Consider the following 19,699-nt stretch of genomic DNA (forward strand, 5'->3'; position numbering starts at 1 on the left):
CATTTTCAATGCTGCTAAACATTTCAAGGATGAATTGCCATAATTTATACAACCCAATCCCTTAGTACCAGACATTTGCTATCAAATTTTCAGTTTCCTAATTAGCACTCCAAAAATCACTGAAATAAATGCTCTGTTGCAACTATTTAATTCTTTCCATGACACAAATTACCAGGACTGGAGTACAGGGTCACAAGGTGTAACTTTGTACGGCCTTAGACTTGTACTAAAATGTAGTGATTAACTACACTGTGCATTTTCATTGTTTCCTTGGTCCACCTGAGAAGTGAACACTGGCTCTTTGTGTTCCCAAGACCATTAAGGAGATTAATTTATAGACTGCAGTAATTGGGTGGCTGTGCTGTGTTTCTTTGGTGAGATACCTTTTACTTGGTATCTCTCCTTTGAACCTGGAGAAGCTCATAATTGCGCCTATCTGTGCTTTGATTTCCTTCTTTGTAAGGTAGAAATTATAGCTATCTATCTATGGGACAGCTATAAAAATTAAACGAGTAAACATGAACTAAATTTTATGCTTGACCAAAAAATGTTCATCCTGTAGTGCTGCTCTGGAAAGGTGCACAATGGACAGATCCCAAGGGGCAAAAGAAGACACTCCGCACCACCCCACATCTGAAGGGGAACACCACACAGCACCCCATGGAAATCGAATGTCCTCAAAATGCCCAATAATACTTTAAATATTCACCTAAATTATACTCTGTTGTGAAACATATTAATATTTCCTTCACAATATCATCAATCATGTATCACTTAAAATGTCCTTCTCTACTCACCTATGTTTAATGCTAACTACTTCAGCCATGTAGAATTTTGTTTTAATGAGATGGAAATCTACTCACCTGTCATCCATCTTCATCCTTTTTTGCTCTGTTACACTCAAAAATAAGAGTAAACATTTAATAACTTGATTAGTGGGTGCTCTACAGTGACTGTCATGTTCATATGTTTTAAAGGACAAAAGTTTACTTTTACTAATTTTACATTTTTCAAATAAATAAAAACTGAAAGAATCCCTCTGTCGTTATGGACATAGCCATTTAACACCAGGCCATTTAAAACATGAGGCGATGGCAAAGACCTGCCTGTCCCTCTAATGAATGGTCATAGCTCAGAGTGAGTTTAGAAAATTATATTACTATTCACAATACAGATAAATGTCAGTGGATGCTGCTTCAGACTGATCCTCTGTGCCACAGAAGGAACGGGTGACACTTTCAAACCCTTCAGCTCACACTAAGAGGAGGTGAATGCTGAACTTGGCGGCTCTCCCGCCTGCCCCCAGCACACTACACCTGCTCTTAGTCTCAGCCACAGGATCAGATACTCTTGCACTAACACAGAGCTGGTCAGAGTAAACCTTCCTCCTTTGCCTGCTCATTGAAGATTTACTTTTTAATTCATTACTGATTTCTTCAAGTAACTTTTCACTTGTCTGCTTTATATTTCAAAGAGAAGATTCAACTTTTCAAAAAGACAAATGCACAAGTTCCTGCGGTCCATCTGATCACTAATCACTACATCGAAAAGGAGATTCCAACTAGGACTGACTTCATGGGAAAGAGGTGATACGATTATTACATTCTGGGTGTCAATCATTATTCCAGTCACTTACAAACCTCACCTCATTTGATTATTGCAACTATTATTACCCATAGTGATATAATTAGCCCAGTTTCCAGAATATTAACCTATCAGGATACTAGCCGAAAACGGCAATGCCGAGGTGAACTGTCCTCTCTTCACCAATAAAATAACCATGCTGTTCACAATTACATTCTGTATCCACCACTACCCCCCCTTGACAACCTCAGCAAGACTAAACCAGCTGTGCCGAGACAACACCCTAGCATCAGAACACTCAGTCCCATACACGTCTTCTGTCCACTTCTCAGACTATGAGCCTCCAGAGCCACACACATCTCTCCACTGAAGCCCCTTCTCAGCCATAGATGCAACACACACCTCATTCTCTCCATGGAAGAACAAGAGCCACAGTGTGCACATTAGACGTCTCACCTGCAAAACTTTCCCTCAATAAACTGTTTTATTTTAATGCTGTGAAACGCGTGTCTGTGCCCACTTTCCAGTGCAGTTATAGTACACAACGCACAGCCATCAAACCAGCCAACAGCCAGCAGTGCATTATACAGAGAACGTTTTTATTTAATAACACTCTACATATACAGGTTTCCTACACAAAAAATAATCAATTTAAGAAACTGGGGTGGACATCGTGGCTGATTGTACCTCCACCTGAAATGCCAGCTCAACTCCTCAGTACCTGCACCGTGGGGGACATGGAGGAAGTTCCCAGCTCCTGGTTTCAATCTCGCCCAGCTCTTGCCATTGTGTTCAAATGAAGAGTGACCCAGCAGGAAGATCTCTATCTCTATCTCTATCTCTATCTCTCTCTCTCTCTCTCTCTCTCTCTCTCTCTCTCTCTCTCTCTCTCTCTAGCCTTGCCTTTCAAACAAATATTTTTTATGAAAAAAAGAGTTAACACAGTGGGAGCAAAAACAATACTAGAAATATTTCTTACTAAACTCAGTTACATTCATCATATAATCCTTTTTTAAATTTAAAATATAAATGCATAATCAATAAATGCTTTCTAATACTCTGACATGGTAGGAGAAAAAAATCCTTCCAATGAATTTTATGGGTAAAATTTTTAAAGAGACACTGCCCTCTGCTGGTGAATCATCAAAACTCTCATAAATTTTTGAGAATGGAAACAAATTAGGCACAGTAACAAGATACAATATATAAGATCCAATAGTAAGTTACTGTCATATGAGAATGATAAACCAACACACAATATGTAATAGCTAAATCCAGTGTGCAATTTTTAATACAACTTGAAAGAATTTTATGTTAATCTTTAACCAAAACTAGACTATTAATATGTGTTGGTGCTGTTAGCTATATTTCAGAATCACTGAGACCTGTCTTACTGTAATGTGAAACTGGTTCCCTGAGATAAAATAAATATATGTCAGTCACAGAAATAAACATCATGCAGTTTTCATTTATCTCATTCAACATTTAGAGGCAACTTAATTTTAAGCCACACAAAGTTTACAACAGCATACAAAAAATAGATAAAAACTTGTAATGTCAAACATTGTTAGTGATTTAAGCATTTTTTTTTACAAAGGTTTACTTTATTTATTTGAATAGCAGAATTACAGAGAGAGACAAAGAGAAATATTCCAGCCACTGATTCACTCCCAAATGTGCAAAATGGCAGAGACTAGTCAGAGGCAGCCAGGACCTGGAACTCCAGCCTGGTCTCCCAAACAGATACAGGTGCTCAAACACTCCGGCGGACCTCTGAGGACAACTTATCTATTATAAAATTTCTATTTTGCTTTTTCGGTTTAACCATTATAGGGCTTCAGACTGGGTATTAATTCTAATCATAAAGAGAGAAAAAAAGAAATCAGAAGAATCTAACATTGTCTTTAAACAAACATGAAATATTAAGGCATGAAATCACATTTCCCAAACATTATGTGCTCCCCAAACTAACCTCTGTGACATCTGTGACAGTTCAGAACAAGCCAGAGGCGCTCGCTTGAGCGACTGAGGTGGGAATACAGTAACAGGGAAGGGCTACACACAGATGCTGAGCAGGCTGACAACACTGCTGTCTGCATCATCTTTCCCTCATCAATCCCTTCAATTTCCTGCCAAGACAATATCCAGTCTATATTTTTATTGGCATGTTGAAGCCACATTTGTTTCTGTGCAACTCCACCAGAGCATTCTCCAAAAAGAAAAGCTTGCATTGTTAAATATTTAGAGGGGATATACTCTTTGTCTGCTTTTAAACATCACGTCAAACTGAAGAGATATTCTAAATGCCATCTATTTTCTTCAGACAATGAAAAATGTTTTAAATCTATAGTATCCTTTATTATTATTGAAGCAAGTACTTCATTATATTGAGTTTTTGTTGTGCTTAAAAGAACCTCTTGTTGCCTACACGCTCATTTAACAGCCAGCTGGACTTTTTCCCTTTGTGTCATAATTATTTAAATTTCCCATTAATATAAAACTACTAGCTAAAATTACTTCATTACTTTCTCCTGTCAAATACTCCAAATTCACACAAAGGCTTAACTATGAGAACAGAGACATGTAGTTATTTTAAAAGTTTTTAAAATTTACTCAAATAACACAATCTCTCAGATACATAAAAATAAATTTTAAAAAATGATGTCGTTGCATAGAAACAAAACTGCAAAGGCCAGTATTAACTGTGAGAGAATAAATTAAAATGACAGGGGTGGCCAGAGTGTGTCGACAAAGCAAGCAGTGGACACACGCATGGCACAAAGCGCACCTACCATCTGCCCTGCACAGAGAAGATGCAACAGAGCCATGAACTAAAACATTTCCACGGGATCTGTGCAATGAACTCTCACGAGCCACTGCAATTCTGTAATGATTCTCAGAAAAAAACTTACAGCCAACCTACCTGTTCTCTCTGTTGGGAAAGGCTTAAAGAACTTCTAACAGGATTTACACTTTGCATGTGTCCACCTGCCAAAAACCACATATACTAAAGCCTGCTATTGTAAAATGTATCCCTATAAATTTTGTGTTGGTGTTTAAAAATATGAGTGTATATTTGATATTCTTGAAGTACGGGATATACCAAAACAATAAGTCTCTTTTTTTTTTTAACCCTTAGAAGGTATGTAATTGAAAATTGTTTCTTGGGCCTGGCACAGTAGCCTGGTGGCTGAAGTCCTCACCTTGCATGTGCCGGGATCCCATACAAGTATCAGTTCATGTCCTGACTGCTCTACTTCCCATCCAGCTTCCTGCTTGTGGCCTGGGAAAGCAGTCAAGGTCGGCCCAAGGCCTTGGGACCCTGCACCTGCATTGGAGACCCAGAAGAGCTCCTGACTCTGGATAGGCTTAGCACCAGCCATTGCGGCCACTGCTGCCATTTGGGGAGTGAACTAAATTATAAAAGATCTTTCTGTTTCTCCTTCTCTCCCTAAATCTGCCTTTCCAATGAAAATAAACCTTTAAAAACAAAACAAAAAAAAAAGAAAGAAAGAAAAGAAAATTGTGTTTTTACAAATGTATAGATATTAGTGTAGCGATACTTACTTGTGGTGATTTCCATTCAGATACTTCTCTACAACTCCTACGGATTGTACTGTATGGGCAATACAGTGCACTCAATGTTCCCATATCAATGGACATTTGCGATATACTTCCATTTTAAAAAGAACAGAGGCGGCACTATAACAATCTTTTCCTCTACTTCTAACCACATCCAAGGAGATATTTGCAGGAATTGACTAGATCACTTGTTTGTCAGGACAATTTTGCCAACTAGATTCACAGACGAGCAGAGCAAAGGGCCTATTATAACTGCATTTTCCGGAGCAATGGAAATTTTCCCTGCTTCTCTGCTAAACCAATAAGAGAAAGAACTAGCCATCATTATTTTTACTAGCACGTGTTTTCCAATATTTCTTACCTGCAAAGAAACTGATTTATTTGGTATTTCAATAATCATATAAACCATTCAAATTTTTTTACACAAACACTCAAAATTAAGGAAAAAACCTGAACATTCTGCTGAGAACTGGAATTGCTCTGTCGAGAATTGCTGAAAACAATAACTAGGACTTATAAAAGCACCTGTTATGAAAACAAAAACTTACATACGTAGCGAATAGTTTTATTTGCGGGCCACCACATTGGTTCAGCTAGCTAGTCATCCACCTTCAAACACAGGCATCCAATATGGGTTCTGGTTTGTGTCTCAGCTGCTCCACTTCTGTTCCAGCTCCCTCTTTCAACTTGGGAAAGTGGTGGAGGACAGCCCAGGACCTTGGGATCCTGCACCTGTGCAGGAAACCTAGAGGAAGCTCCTGGCTCCTGACTTCAGAACAGCTCAATTCCAGCAGTTGTGGTCATCTGGAGGGTAAACCAGAGGACAGAATATTCTTTCTCTCCCCCCCCCCCTTTCTCTTTGTAACACTGCCTTTGGACAAAAATCTTATCTTTTATAGTAATTCCATCAAAAACCTACAGTATGTGACATCTATGTGAGCACTACAACCAAGAGATGGAAGCAAACACTTGTTCCTGTTTTTGAGGGTTTACAAAGCATAGCCTCTCAAACTGCACACGGAGCCCAGAGATCACCGCGAGTTTTTAGAGACCTTAGCCATCATTCCTTCAAATTCCTCCACATGACAAAGTGGCCCACAGAACCCCAGACACTGCCACTTACTGTCACTTCCTTTTACACTGGCCTAATTTGACAGAAAGTAAAATGAAATGGTTGTGAGAAATCAGCAGAAATATATAAAGCAATCCATCTGGGAAGCCTGCTGTCAGCACTTACCCTGGCAAAAAGGATCCCATAGCCACTGTGTTTCAGCACCTCAGCCCCAAATTCCACCAATCTTCCCCAAGTTAGCATTCAGAGTTCCCTGACTGAGGAATGACTCCGGATGAGCCACTGTGCTCAGTAAGGAGGGTGTGGTACCAGGTCATCCCCCACCAGAGCCAAGGGAGACATGAATTACAGCTCTCTTTACATACAAGAAAACTAAGGCTCAGAGACACACCCAACTACTACTCCACACAGAACCACATCCCCACATCTGTGTGACTGAGCAGGGCTTCTGCCTGTGAGCATCCAAAAGAACGGTCAGGACACTTTTAATAAGGAAGAAAGTATGATGGTAATGAAGCACTGAACATATTTCCTTCCATCCCTGACAAAGGTATGAAGAAAATATACACCTTCTTTCCCCGGGCTATGGCTTTAAATAGAACATGTTCATTTCTTTATTCTGGTGTCAAAATTGTGAGCTTTGACCTAAGGCTCCCCTTATGACTGCAGGTTACAATCTGCAGTGCTTCCTTCTGGTCAAGACACAAAGTCAAGATTCTTGTAGATTTCCTAAGAGCAGGCTGATATTTTCCTGTATATACCTACCAATCCTACTCTCCTTTCCATTTGAATGTGCAAATCCATAATAACAAGAAAAGGAAATAGGATTCTCCTGAAGTCCTTTAGGCCCACCTTTGAGCCAAGTAAATGGACCCAAATTAAAATTCTGCAAGAAATATGAAGTAGGGAGGTTGGCAATGTGTTGAATCCAGCTTAGCAGCTGCCTACAGTACCAGAATCCCATATGAGTGCCAGTTCACACCTGGACGCCCCACTTGCAATCCAGTCCCCTGCTAATGTACATCTGCATCCTTGGGAGAGACACCGAGAAAGCTCCTGGCTTTGCCCTGGCACCGTCCTTGCTGCTATGGCCATCTGAGGAATGAACCAAAAAGAACATTTCTCTCTCTGCATTTCCTCTTTAACTCTTTCAAATAAATAAATCTTTTTTTTTAATTAACAGTAATAAAAAAATCTTTAAAAAAGATATGAAGTTGAAACATACTCTAAGCCCAAAATATCTAATATGTCTTCACAAGACAAAATATTGATAATTACCAAATACTTACACATTTTACACATATTAAAGAAGCTACAGCATATATTTAATATATGAAAGAAAGAGAGATAGGGGAGTAAAACAATTGCATAACAGGCTAATCCTCTGCCTCCTGGAACAGCAACCCATACGGGTACCACTTCCCAGTTTCGTCACTTCTCTATCCAGCTCCCTGTTTACAGCCTGGGAAAGGAGGGAGGAAGGCCTTAGCCCTTAGGACCTGCACCCACATGGAGATTTGGAAGAAGTTCCTGATCCCTCGCTTCAGACTAGCCCAGCTCTCCCCAATTTAGAGAGTTAACCAGAAAATGGAAAAACTCTGTTTCTCCCTCTCTGTAACTCTGACTTTCCAAGTAAAATAAATACATATTTGAGGAAAGAAAGAGAGACAAACAGGATTGTTAGTTATTGTTCCTACTCACTCAGCTAACAAAAATAATTCAGTCATGGCTAAGGATTTGTATTACTCACCACTACAAAATGATACTTCCCTAATACAGAAGGTAAACCAGGCTCAAAAAGATTTTTTTCTCAGCCTGAAAAACAGTGTACAAAGCAGAGACTCAAGACAAAAAGCATCCTCCTCTACACAGGGTTGAATGACTCCAAGACCTTCATTTCCTCACCTGACTGACGTTGAAAACAATGGTTCCAAGACCTGTAACCTCCACGACTGTTTCAACTGCGTTACACTGAGGGAAATACAAGATCTAACTTCTATCATAAAATTAAGATTTGGCTTACCGAGGGAACAGAAGGCAAGCCAAATTAATCTTCCCTAACATATCGCTAAGTTGAAACTTTCCTTACTAAGCCATTGAATCATTTACCATACTCAAGTACAACAAATATAAAAGCATCAACAAGAGACAAAAAAAAAACTACCACAAAAATTAAAGTCAGCATTAATTAAGAAGGCAAAACAAGAATGGATATTGTGTGCAGTTAGGTAAATACAGCACTTGGATTTAAAAACAAAAAAAAGGCAACATGATCAATACCCAAAAAAAAAAATAATAATAAAAAGTAGTGGAGGCTGTCAGAATTAACCACAAACTCCAAATTTTTTTGCACAATGGCACAAAGCTTTGGCAGGTCTCTAAGCTATCCCATGGAGTAACCAGTAAAAACTGACCCTCTCAAGAGACCACATACCATCCAAGGGACACACCTGTTTTACAATCCTAGTTTATTTTTTTAAGATAAATTTTTACTGGAAAGGCAGATCAGACTTATGCAGAGGAAAGAAAAAAAGATCTTGCATCCACCAATTCACTTCCCAAATTGCCTCAATGGTTGGAGCTAAGCCAATCTGAAGCACACATCAAGAGCTTCTTCCAGGTCTCCCACACGGGTGCAGTGTCCCAAGGCTTTGGGCTGTCCTCTACTGCTTTCCCAGGCCACAGGCAGGCAGCTGAATGGATCCAAATGGCTCAGGCCTTGGAGTAGGCACAGAGGGCTTCCATAACAATAGAACTGATGAAATGCTACCAGATCACAGTTCTCCCAAGGTAAGAAAAGATGTGTGATTACACTTCCTATCATCTACTCGCAGACTGCCAGATCCACAAGTTCAAAATCAAATTGCAGTCACTGACCTCAGTGATTCCCAGTAAAACATATTTTCATTCAAGGAAGTTCATATCAAATGGGAAAATAACACATTCATATTCTCAAGAAAAACAAACACTGCCCTTGGCTGACATGTCTTACTTGAGAAGTCCAATTTACTAGTGGCCCTTCCAATGGGAAAGAAAAAACATTCCAACTCTCCCATTAATTCATTTTTGATCGAAGTTACCATGTTTTTTCTTTCTTTTCGTAAATATTCATTTATTTAAAAGGCAGTGTTACAGAGAAGGAAAGGGGTAGAGAGAGAAACAGAGATCTTCCATCTGCCAGGTCACTCCTTAAATGGCCAGCGCTGGACCAGGACAAAGCCTGGAGACAGGAGCCAGGAGCTCAAACAGCTGAGTTACCTTCTGCAGCCTTCCCAGGCACACTACCAGAAAAGTGGATCAGAAGCAGAGCAGCCAAGACTACTCCCATATGGGATGCCAGCATCATTGGCGGTGATTTAACCAACTATGCCCCAAGCTGATCCTGAAGCTATCACACTTTACCAAGACCATACAGATTCTGTTGATATTGTGTTATTATTGTTTATATGATAGAAATTGTCAGCAAAAGGATCATATAATTATTAAAAGAACCAAAGTGTTAACAAGATGAGATTACTCATGAGTAGCAGTGTGAATGTTCAAATTTGATCTCTCTGTGCTCTCTCTCCCTTCGCCATGCCTTATCCTGTGCTGGCTCCAGCTGGAAACAGGAAAGATGACTGCTATTTTAACAAGCCAGGCCAACTGATTCTTCCCTGAGAGTGTCAGCTGCTCGATCGTAGAAGGAGAAATGCCTTATCTGGTGCTTGGCATATTTTTCCTTGCACTATTTGAAAAACTTCAGAGCTTGTCATTTCTTTTTCTGCTATGAAATCGCAGGTTTTATAATCTGAGCTGATGTGTTAAGATAAATTACAAGAACTGATTTGAAAATGGGCCAAAAAGCTTGAAGTTTTCATATGAAAAATTTTAAACTTGATTCATCATGTATTTATACATTAATCTGAATTTATAATTATGTTATGCTATCACAGAGCTGTCAATGAACATTAGCCAAAATGTACAAAAGATAATATTACTGACAAAACAGGCAAAGTCAAAAGATTGGTATATTTGAGTCTGTGTTCTAATACCTTTGACTTAAAAGGCCTCATGAATGTCATTTAATCATTTAATTTTAATCAACCAAACATTTGTTGAGCATCTAATACACAGTGGGAGAAAAACACAGTAGTAAACTAAAGCTAACTTGTAAAAAAAATTACTGCACACTATTAATTGTACTATAAAATTAACAAAAAAATTCAATGTATATTAGATAAGAAAGCTGATGTAAAGTAGATATAGAGATAGAGAAAAGAATTTGTCTTCAAATTCTCACTATATTACTATAATTATATACTCTATAAGAGATCATGCCTTTTTTATTTCATACTGTGTTCACATGATTAAATGGAAAACAAGTAAGATGAAGAAAAACAAGGAAAGTATTTTAAAAATTAAATGAAAAGGATTCCAAAAAACTTTAACCAAATTCACTAACGGAACAGGTGTCAGCATTGTTTTAGAAAGAGTTGTATACAGTGCATTCAAATCTTTACCATTCATTCTACTCTATTTGACTTCTTTTCTAACAATTTCCCATCTTCCTTTAAAAAATCATGATGGACAAGTTTACCTGATAGTCATGAAATACATGCTTCTTTATGTGCTCTAAATATCCACTAAGTTTTATGGAAAACAAGCATTTTTTTATACATTATTATGTAACATCTCCAATCTACAAACAGATTATCAATAGTTGGTTATTTGGAATGCACAGCTCAGTTCAGTGTGAAGAAACATGGCTTTATCCCTTAGCGAGGGCCCTCATCCAAAACAACAAATACTCTGTAATTCACTAACAAGCCATGATCCAACCCAAGGCACTGACCACAGTCACTCTGTGGGATTTAAAAGCACAAACGTCCAGCCAAATGTTGGCAGTGAATAACTGGGCAAATGCAGACTCTAAGGTGGACTATGTCAACCAGTGGTTTCTGGAGATATCATTGTGCTTGGAGTTGCAAGATTGGCAGCAGAACTTCTGAACTATCACAATCTCTTGAGGAGGACCCTCAGAGCCCACCCTGCATCAGGGATGCTGTGAAGGCATCAGGTGGCTGTTCCCCATCCCAGGGTACAGAGGTGTTTGGGAGGCTGGTGGTGGCTTCCCCCCTCATCTCTCCCCTTCCCCAGAACCAGAAAGGAAAAAAAGAATGTGAAACTAATGGTCTCACCCACCTTCCTGTAGCCATGCATAAATCAACAATATAAAAATAATTATCTTTTTAATAAAAGCACAAATGTTTGTTCCCCATCACAAAACATCTTCTGTGCAAATTTCAGAAGGGCCTCAGTTCCACATACTATAAACTCCACTAGGCAGAAACATCTGTCTTGTTTACCTGTTTAAGCACAGCACAGTACAGTCCATAACAGACGCTAAAAGCCAGTGTGTGTGAAACAATGAGATATGAGAAGCTCAATACTGCTTCCCCAGCCTTTCTTAGAAATGGCTGTAGTAAGTTTTCCGACGGCTTCATGGAAAAGATTTTCATCTCCAATCAAAGAGGATGCGCCAGGGTCTCCCAATGCCCCCTTCCTTTCCCTGTTGTTCCCATTAAAATGTCTGGAGTTGGCACAGCGACAAAAACACATCAGAGTGAGTGAGTGAGCCCTCAGGAGACTGCAGAATTGCTGTGTCAACACTAGCACTGCCCATCCCAAAGCCCCTCAGAGCTGAACATACTGTGTCATCTCAGTGGAAACTTCAGGGCAAGGGAAGTGCACGAAACCACGTAAGAGAAAGCATGAGAACTCATGGAAGTTAGGGCTCCACCTGCTATAAATTCTGGCTCGGGTCACACACACATACTCACACACATCCCCACCACAACATACCCTGGCATGGTCAGGAACTTACCACCCTGCTTCTCTCAGATATAATATCATGTACTGCCTATTGCTATACAGAACACACAGTCTCAACTTCTGCCCATGTCTCTAGATATGGTATCTAAGAGAGAAGCTTTGATGAAACATTTACACATTTATCACACACACAGACACACAAAAAGGCTAAACAAAGTATAAGAAAAAAGCTTCAAAAGAGATACAATGAAATTTGGTCCCTGATACATGTTATTAAAATATGCATCAAGGGAAGTACAACCTCAACCCTGATTTTAAGTTATATACACACATCTCTTTCTTCAGACTGACGCATCAAAAGCCAATTCAATCCTAAAAATGAGGGAGGTCTTGGAGAACAATTGATTTTCTTGTTTAATCAACGGCATAGCCACAGTCAGAGATAATGACAATTTATACTAAAAAGGAATTCACATGGAGATTTATCAACAGAGCAACAAAAAACGTTTGGCTTTCAGAATCCAGGCAACATGAAAAAACAAAATACAGAAAAACAAATACAGAAAGATTGCATAGGTGGAATTTTTAAATTTAATCTGAGAGAAGCTGAGAATCACACAACTAGCACAGACTGGAGGTGGGACAACGGAGGTTAGAGTAAGAGATTGGTCATAACAAACAATATGTTACAGCTAAACAATATGTTACAGCTGCCCACATGACAGACCTGGGCCAGGCTAACTGCACTGATCGCAGTCCACTGGCACACACAAATGCTAGGGTTGGAGGGCCTGGCTGACAGGATTGGGTTACAACATCCACCAGTGAGTGCCAAGGAAAGGTGTGCGCCGTGACAATAAGGAGCACACGAGAGAGCCAGGTCTGGGATAGATTCTGTGGAGAGTTTTTGGGCTCATTCTGTGGGGCTCAATACCCACTGGTTTGCACGATAGTTGGGTTTGGTAACTGCTGAGCTAGCCATGACCACAGAACTCACCAACACTCACGGGGACTGGGGTTCAGAGTAGGTCACGTTGCCCTAAACTGTAGCACCCACAAGCGCACCCAAACATTGAGCATGGGGATGCGTTGAGACACAGCATCCACCAGCACTCACAAAGGCTGAGACTGGGGGTGGACTATGCCGGGCAGGGCCTTAGCATCCACTGACACAAGTGAGATACGGGTGTGGGAGTAGGCCTGGTGGGGTAACCTGGGGAACAGCTCTACAAGGCTGTAGCTCCCAGTGGTGAGCACAATAAATCAGTAAAGACAAATCACACATTTGGCTTGTCGTTATTTACTATATAAATCCTATTTTTAGCTTGTAGTTATTTAATATATCAAATTCAGAAAGATGAGTCTAAGAGGATATGCGACACTGGGAGTAACATTCTGCTTCAAAGTCCAGCCTGAATTCACTTTTTGACTTTATCTTTTATATTCAACTCCTCCTCTATAACTTAACATGCTGACTCATCTCAAAAGCAAAGGTAAGAAAAAAGGAACAGGTAGAAGACAGAAAAATGACTGACCCCCGCTTCCTCACATAATTACCTCAGATCACCACATATATTAAGAAATGCAACTCTCGCCAGGAGTGAGAGTGACATATTGTAAACAACTACTATCATCATTAAACTACATGAAAGTGGAATGAATTAAATATTGATCAGTTTTCAACACAGCATAAGTAAGTTACTCAAAATGCTATTTCATTTTTCCTTAAAGCACTAACTACAGACTCAAAAGACACCTAATACCTTGATTTCTGATTAGAAACTAAACATCACTGTCATAAAGTTAATCTATCTGCACTCAAATCTCATAAGGTATTAATCAAATCAGGGTCTCTGGCTTTGAGGATTTGGACTCGATCTCTCTCCTGCAGGAAAGACATATACTAACCAATCAGCTTTATTTATACCTCACCACTTAGAGCCTTAGCTTCTTGAAATGTCACTTTTCTCCATCCCCACAACTTAATACTTAATAAGTATAAAATGGAGACACAATGTTTTTCACATCTCTGAATATTTCCTCTCTACATATTAACACTAACTCCTCAATCAGAAGTAAAAGCTCGCTACAGGGCTATCTTTATGTACCAATTTTTCTCTCCATATTATTCTACATGGTGCAGTGTTTAATGGATGAAAGGCACAAAACAATGTTGTGTAAACAATGCTGGTAATGCAGAACTACTCTGCATAACAGAATGGTACAAGCATGCCTCTGTCTTCTGTCCAATCAGAAAACACAAAGAGTGAACCCTAACATAAGCTAGAGAATTCTTTTAAATGATGTGCCAATGTAGGTTCCTCAAGTGACACATATATCACTTTGTTAGGAATGTTGATAACAGATTATCCAGATGGGGAACAGGGATAATACGTACATCAATTTTGCTTTGAACATGAAATGTAAAATACCGCTTCTTTATTAAAAAAAAAAAAATCTTACAAGTCAGAAATACAGAAAGAGAAAGTGAGAGACAGAGAGAGAGAGATCTTCTATGCACTGACTTATTCTCCAAACTGCTGCCTAGGCCAAAGCTGGGTCACACTAAAACTGGGGGACAGGAGTTACCGCCAGGTCTCCCATGTGAGTGTATAGGAGCCCAAAGACTTGGGCCGTCCTTGACTGTTTTCTCAGGCCAATGCAGGCAGCCAGGAGACAAACCTCACCTATTTAGGATGCTAGTGCTACATATGGAGGATGACCATGCTACACCACTACACTGGCTACAATTATTGTTTTAAGAACAGCAAAGCAATGGAATAACTTTCTTACATTGTGTTATCATGACAAACAAATCAAAAATAGAACAGAAAATGAAATATAGGATTTTTAATGTAAAATAAGAAATCCTGCATCATAAAGTTTGTTACATACGCTATAAAAGACACTAAAAATGGAAATGTCAACAACTTTTAAATGAGCAACGTGCAAAGCTCCTTTCTTTCCGTCACATATAATTTAAGAAATATCACCATGCTAGTATTTTGTGATCCAAAATACTGAAATACAACCTAAGGGCTCATTATTAAAACGATTCTTAGTTGTTTTAGTAAAGATTGTCCAAAATTAAATATTTTTTGAAAAGATGTTACCGGATTTGAAGAAAACTAAGTTTCATTTGAAAAGCATTAAAATACAAAAACAGAATGAACTCATAACACATCACTTACATGCTAGACAATTTAATAATTAGAATTCCCAAGTTAAAGGTGAATTTCAAAATTTGATATTCCCTTTTTAAACTTATTCAAATTCTTCAAAGGCATAAGTATAGTTGGAAGGTACAATTTTCTAACTTTCTGAAAAAAATCATGTTAATATATCACTCCAAGTAAAATTAATGCAAAATGAAAGATATTATCTTAGTGTCACCAAATAGTACCCTTCCTTCCAAGAAGATAACATTATCTATCCTGCTGGGGTAAGTCCCTCACACTGCAGTCACTGAAATAAATACACTGTTCTGATAATGTAGGCTAGATATGGCTGTCCCCAACACAGAGATTCTTTTTCACTCAAGAAAATCAGTAAAGTAAATAACTTTTCTTCCCTTCGAGACAATCACAGTGCTTCAGGCTGCCGCAACACGAAAACAAAATATCTCCACAAATGTCTCCAAACAGTCAAGCTGAAATCTAACCCAAAGTTTCATTTAACAGCCTGTCAGTTTTCTGATGTGAAGCTAATGAATGTGGTGGCAAACAAATCCATCAAACCTAACATCGAAACAACTGCACTCCATCCCAACAAACGGAAAAATGAAATACAACCTGCGGGCCAGCTCTTTGATCTACCCAAGTCAGGAAGTAGACCTGCAAGGGCTACTACAGAAATTGCAGAGGTAACGGGAGGTCCCATTTCACCAAAGAAACAATGCTACAGAAATGGAAAACAGTGATCTTAAATATGCACAATTGTCCCGTTTCAAAACCCAAGCTATCTGCTACGAATGTTCAAATCTCTACCAGGAAAAAAATAATAATAATCACTATATATCACTAACAATTAAAGTTATAAAGATTCCTAAAATAAATGACAATACGTTTTACTAATACTTCAGCTTTGCAAATGGAGTTTTATTAAACATTCCTTTGTTCTTTATGAAGGCTCCTTGAGAAGACAAGGATCTCTTTCACTTCTGTATCACAAAATGCCTCCTGCAAGGAAGGACCAGTGACACTGGAATCCCACATCAGAGCACTGGCTCAAGTTGTTACATCTCCACTTCTGTCCCAGCTCCCTGATAAGGTGCCTGGGAAGGTATCAGATGATGGCATACGTAACCAGACCCTTGAAACCCATGAGAGGCCCAGATGGAGCTCCTGGCTCATGGCTTGACCCTGAGCCAGCCTGAGCCACTACAGCCACTTGGAGAGTGAACCAGGAGAATTCTTGGTCTATCTCTCTATATCACTGTGCCTTTTTTGAAATGAATCAAATAACTGAGAAAACACCAAATCTAAAGGAAAATGTCCTCACATTGTGAGACAACTTATTTACAGAGAATAGTCAAGGAAACATTAATGTTGATGGTATAAATTAAGAAAATTTAGAATTTTTTAAAGATTTTTTTATTTTTATTGCAAAGTCAGATACACAGAGAGGAGGAAAGACAGAGAGGAAGATCTTCCGTCCGATAATTCACTCCCCAAGTGAGCGCAACAGCCAGGGCTGCACCAATCTGAAGCCAGGAGCCAGAAACTTCTTCCAGGTCTCCCACACGGGTGTAGGGTCCCAAAGCTTTGGGTCATCCTTGACTGCTTTCCCAGGCCACAGGCAGGGAACTGCATGGGAAGCAGGGCAACTAGCATGAAGAACCGGCACCCATATGGAATCTTAGCACGTTCAAGATGAGGGCTTTAGCCGCTAGGCCACCACGCCGGGCCCAAAATTTAGGATCTTAGTGGAACAATCCAACAGTATCTTTTAGAAGTCTAGTCTCCTGCTCAAATATAGAATAACTAGGCCCGGCAGCGTGGCCCAGCAGCTAAAGTCCTCGCCTTGAATGCACCGGGATCCCATATGGGTGCAGGTTCTAATCCCGGCAGCTCCACTTCCCATCCACCTCCCTGCTTGTGGCCTGGGAAAGTAGGAGAGGATGGCCCAAATATAGAATAACTAAAAATGGTTATATGACTCAGGTGGATTTCTATATTATCACCATACCAATGACTGACTGGTACTTTCTTAAGTAGGTATGCATCTTCATATACCCTACTCTCATCAACATCCTCATCCAAATTCCAGAAATGTGTATGTTATTTTATATGATCTAAGAGTATGCAGACTGCTTACTATGAAACATAGTGAACCACATAAGGACTAGAGCAAGGCTTCTGGAAGCAGTGTGTCATGGTTGATTGATAGTAAGGAAACCAGTTGTCAGTCCTAGAAGAACAATGAGGTAAACTCCACCAACTGATGAGAGGGGGAATGGAGTTCCCCACCCCCCCAACCTCCAGAATGGAATGCAGCCCTGCAAGCACCTGACACCTTAACATCTGACTTGTGAACCCAACAGTGGGTCTGTAGGCTACAGCACTTTGAGATAACAAATGGATATTTTTTAAAAACACTAAATTTGTGGAAATTTGTTCTAAGAGCAACAGAAATTTAATATACTTAGGGGAAGTACTCCTTGGCCAAAATGAAGGGAGACATGGAGATAACACTGAAAAATAACTCACATATCCAATCACAACACTAACTGGAAAAAACAGCATTATGCATTGAATACTTGTATCAAGTACAATAGCCATAAACAAACAAAGCAATTAATCTCACTAAAACTGATTCAATGGATATTACCATATCTAAACTCATTTGCCCTCAAACAAATCTATAAGGTACCTAGGTATTTCTATCTTAGGTATGAACAATAAATGGCATTTCTAATATTGCCTGGTCCACTGGAGTTAAAAGGCTGCCCCCCCAAGTCCTTGTGTTTTGTCTCAGCCCACCACTCCTTACAATGCCACAGTTGCGAGGGGCTCTGTCAGCTGAGACTTCCTAAAGTCCACCACCTGTCTCCTGCCCCTCCATTTCCACCAAAAATGGTAGAAATGAGAAATAAAAACTCCAACACTCACAGTATTTCAGCTTCTCTTGGAAAAGAGGTGGAGGTATCCCATCTAGGTCAGTACCATGAATTGGTTCTGAAGTCTGCATTACATGAGTATTAGCCTGCACCTTTGCTGTAGAAGGCCCTGAGAAAGCAGTAAACCTAAGAGAAATCACCACTACTTTGAAGATATGTCTTCCATTTAGTGCCAAGGGGAATGTCATTAAATTGGTGATTTTTAAATAAAAATACACAGTATGGTTACTTAACTAAATATACTGATCAAGAGATAAAATTTTATACCAAATTTAACAATGTTGCATTATCACTTTCAGGAACTCTATTTCTGTAATAAGGGTAAAGAAAAATCATTCCTTCTTAACATTCTCCCTCAACTTCTCCCTACAATATCATTAGACAATTTCTTCTATAAAGAATCATTTTGTAATCCAGGGACTGAACTCCAATAACGAGAAACTTCAGTCTGTCAACTAAGAGAGATTCAAGAACAATATGAAGTCAATGGAAACTCTTGCCAAAAATCGGCTGCTGTGCTTAAGAGAGAAAACATATATCCATCGTATAAAGTTATATCAAGGTTGAATTGCTCCACATTAATCTCAAAACAGAAAAATGTGTTACAAGTGGTCATGTGGCCCATGTAAAATTAATATACTTAGCCTGAAATGAATTACTGTGGTTGAGAGGCACATATTGTTAACGCAGAAAAAAATTCAGTGCTGCACATGTTCTTAGATGCTCCCACTACAATAACAAAAACACATATTTAATTTATATTTTACATTTGAGGCATAACTTACCAATTTTGCAAGCTTCCCGTAGTCAATCCATCTGACAGTAGCGAAGTTTGTAGATTCTGCACAGTTGAAACCATGATTAAAACCAGCATGGTAGCCATAAGGGAAAGTGATCATAAATTCCCCGGCCTCCTGGGTGATCTGCAAATGAAGAATACACAATATTCTTCAGTAAAGAAACTTCTCAAATTTTTACTGCAATTAAAATATATTTCTTTTAAATAAAAAAAGCCATAATATCACTGCAATAACAATATAAAATACATTCCTCCAGAATCTTCACTAAAACCTGAAATAGTCTATTATCAAGAAATTTTTAAGAGACTTTTCTAAGCAGAATGACTTTCTGGCACTTAGCTCAATCACTTATGTAAAATTAAACGTACTCACCTTATTTTAACAAAGGCTTCAGTACTCTGTTTCATTTATTCATACTAGTTATGACTGAACATTCCCACGTATGAATACTTTAGCAATCTGCTTTACTGAAGTTATGCATAAAAACCCTCATAAATAATGATTTTAAATAAGAGACACAAAATTTTGGTGAACTGCTGGACAAGTTATGATTTCTCATTGGATGTATTACTAAATTATTCTTTCATAACACTCAGGAAAACATTCAATTTACTATACTCCATTTAATTGTCCAAGTTTTCTTGAGAGAAATAAATACACATGATGAGTAAGTATTTTTTTAAATATAGTTAAAATAACTTGCAAAGACATGTCAGTCAACATAAGAAA

At 38.9% G+C, this 19,699-nt stretch overlaps 1 protein-coding gene across 3 annotated transcripts in view; it reads right to left on the reverse strand.

The window, feature by feature from the left end:
• The window catches only part of KDM4C (lysine demethylase 4C), a 281,603-nt gene that overhangs the window by 179,115 nt on the left and 82,789 nt on the right, over positions 1 to 19,699 (reverse strand). For all 3 annotated transcript variants that reach the window (XM_040963735.1, XM_040963734.1, XM_040963733.1), the window contains exon 8: positions 18,956 to 19,093. In XM_040963735.1, the coding sequence (XP_040819669.1) occupies positions 18,956 to 19,093 (138 nt within the window). The remainder of the gene's footprint in view (positions 1 to 18,955; positions 19,094 to 19,699) is intronic.

This window comes from Ochotona curzoniae, unplaced genomic scaffold (assembly GCF_017591425.1).
Source record: "Ochotona curzoniae isolate NIBS_2020 unplaced genomic scaffold, NIBS_Ocur_1.0 scaffold_3208, whole genome shotgun sequence".
Taxonomy (NCBI): Eukaryota; Metazoa; Chordata; class Mammalia; order Lagomorpha; family Ochotonidae; genus Ochotona; species Ochotona curzoniae.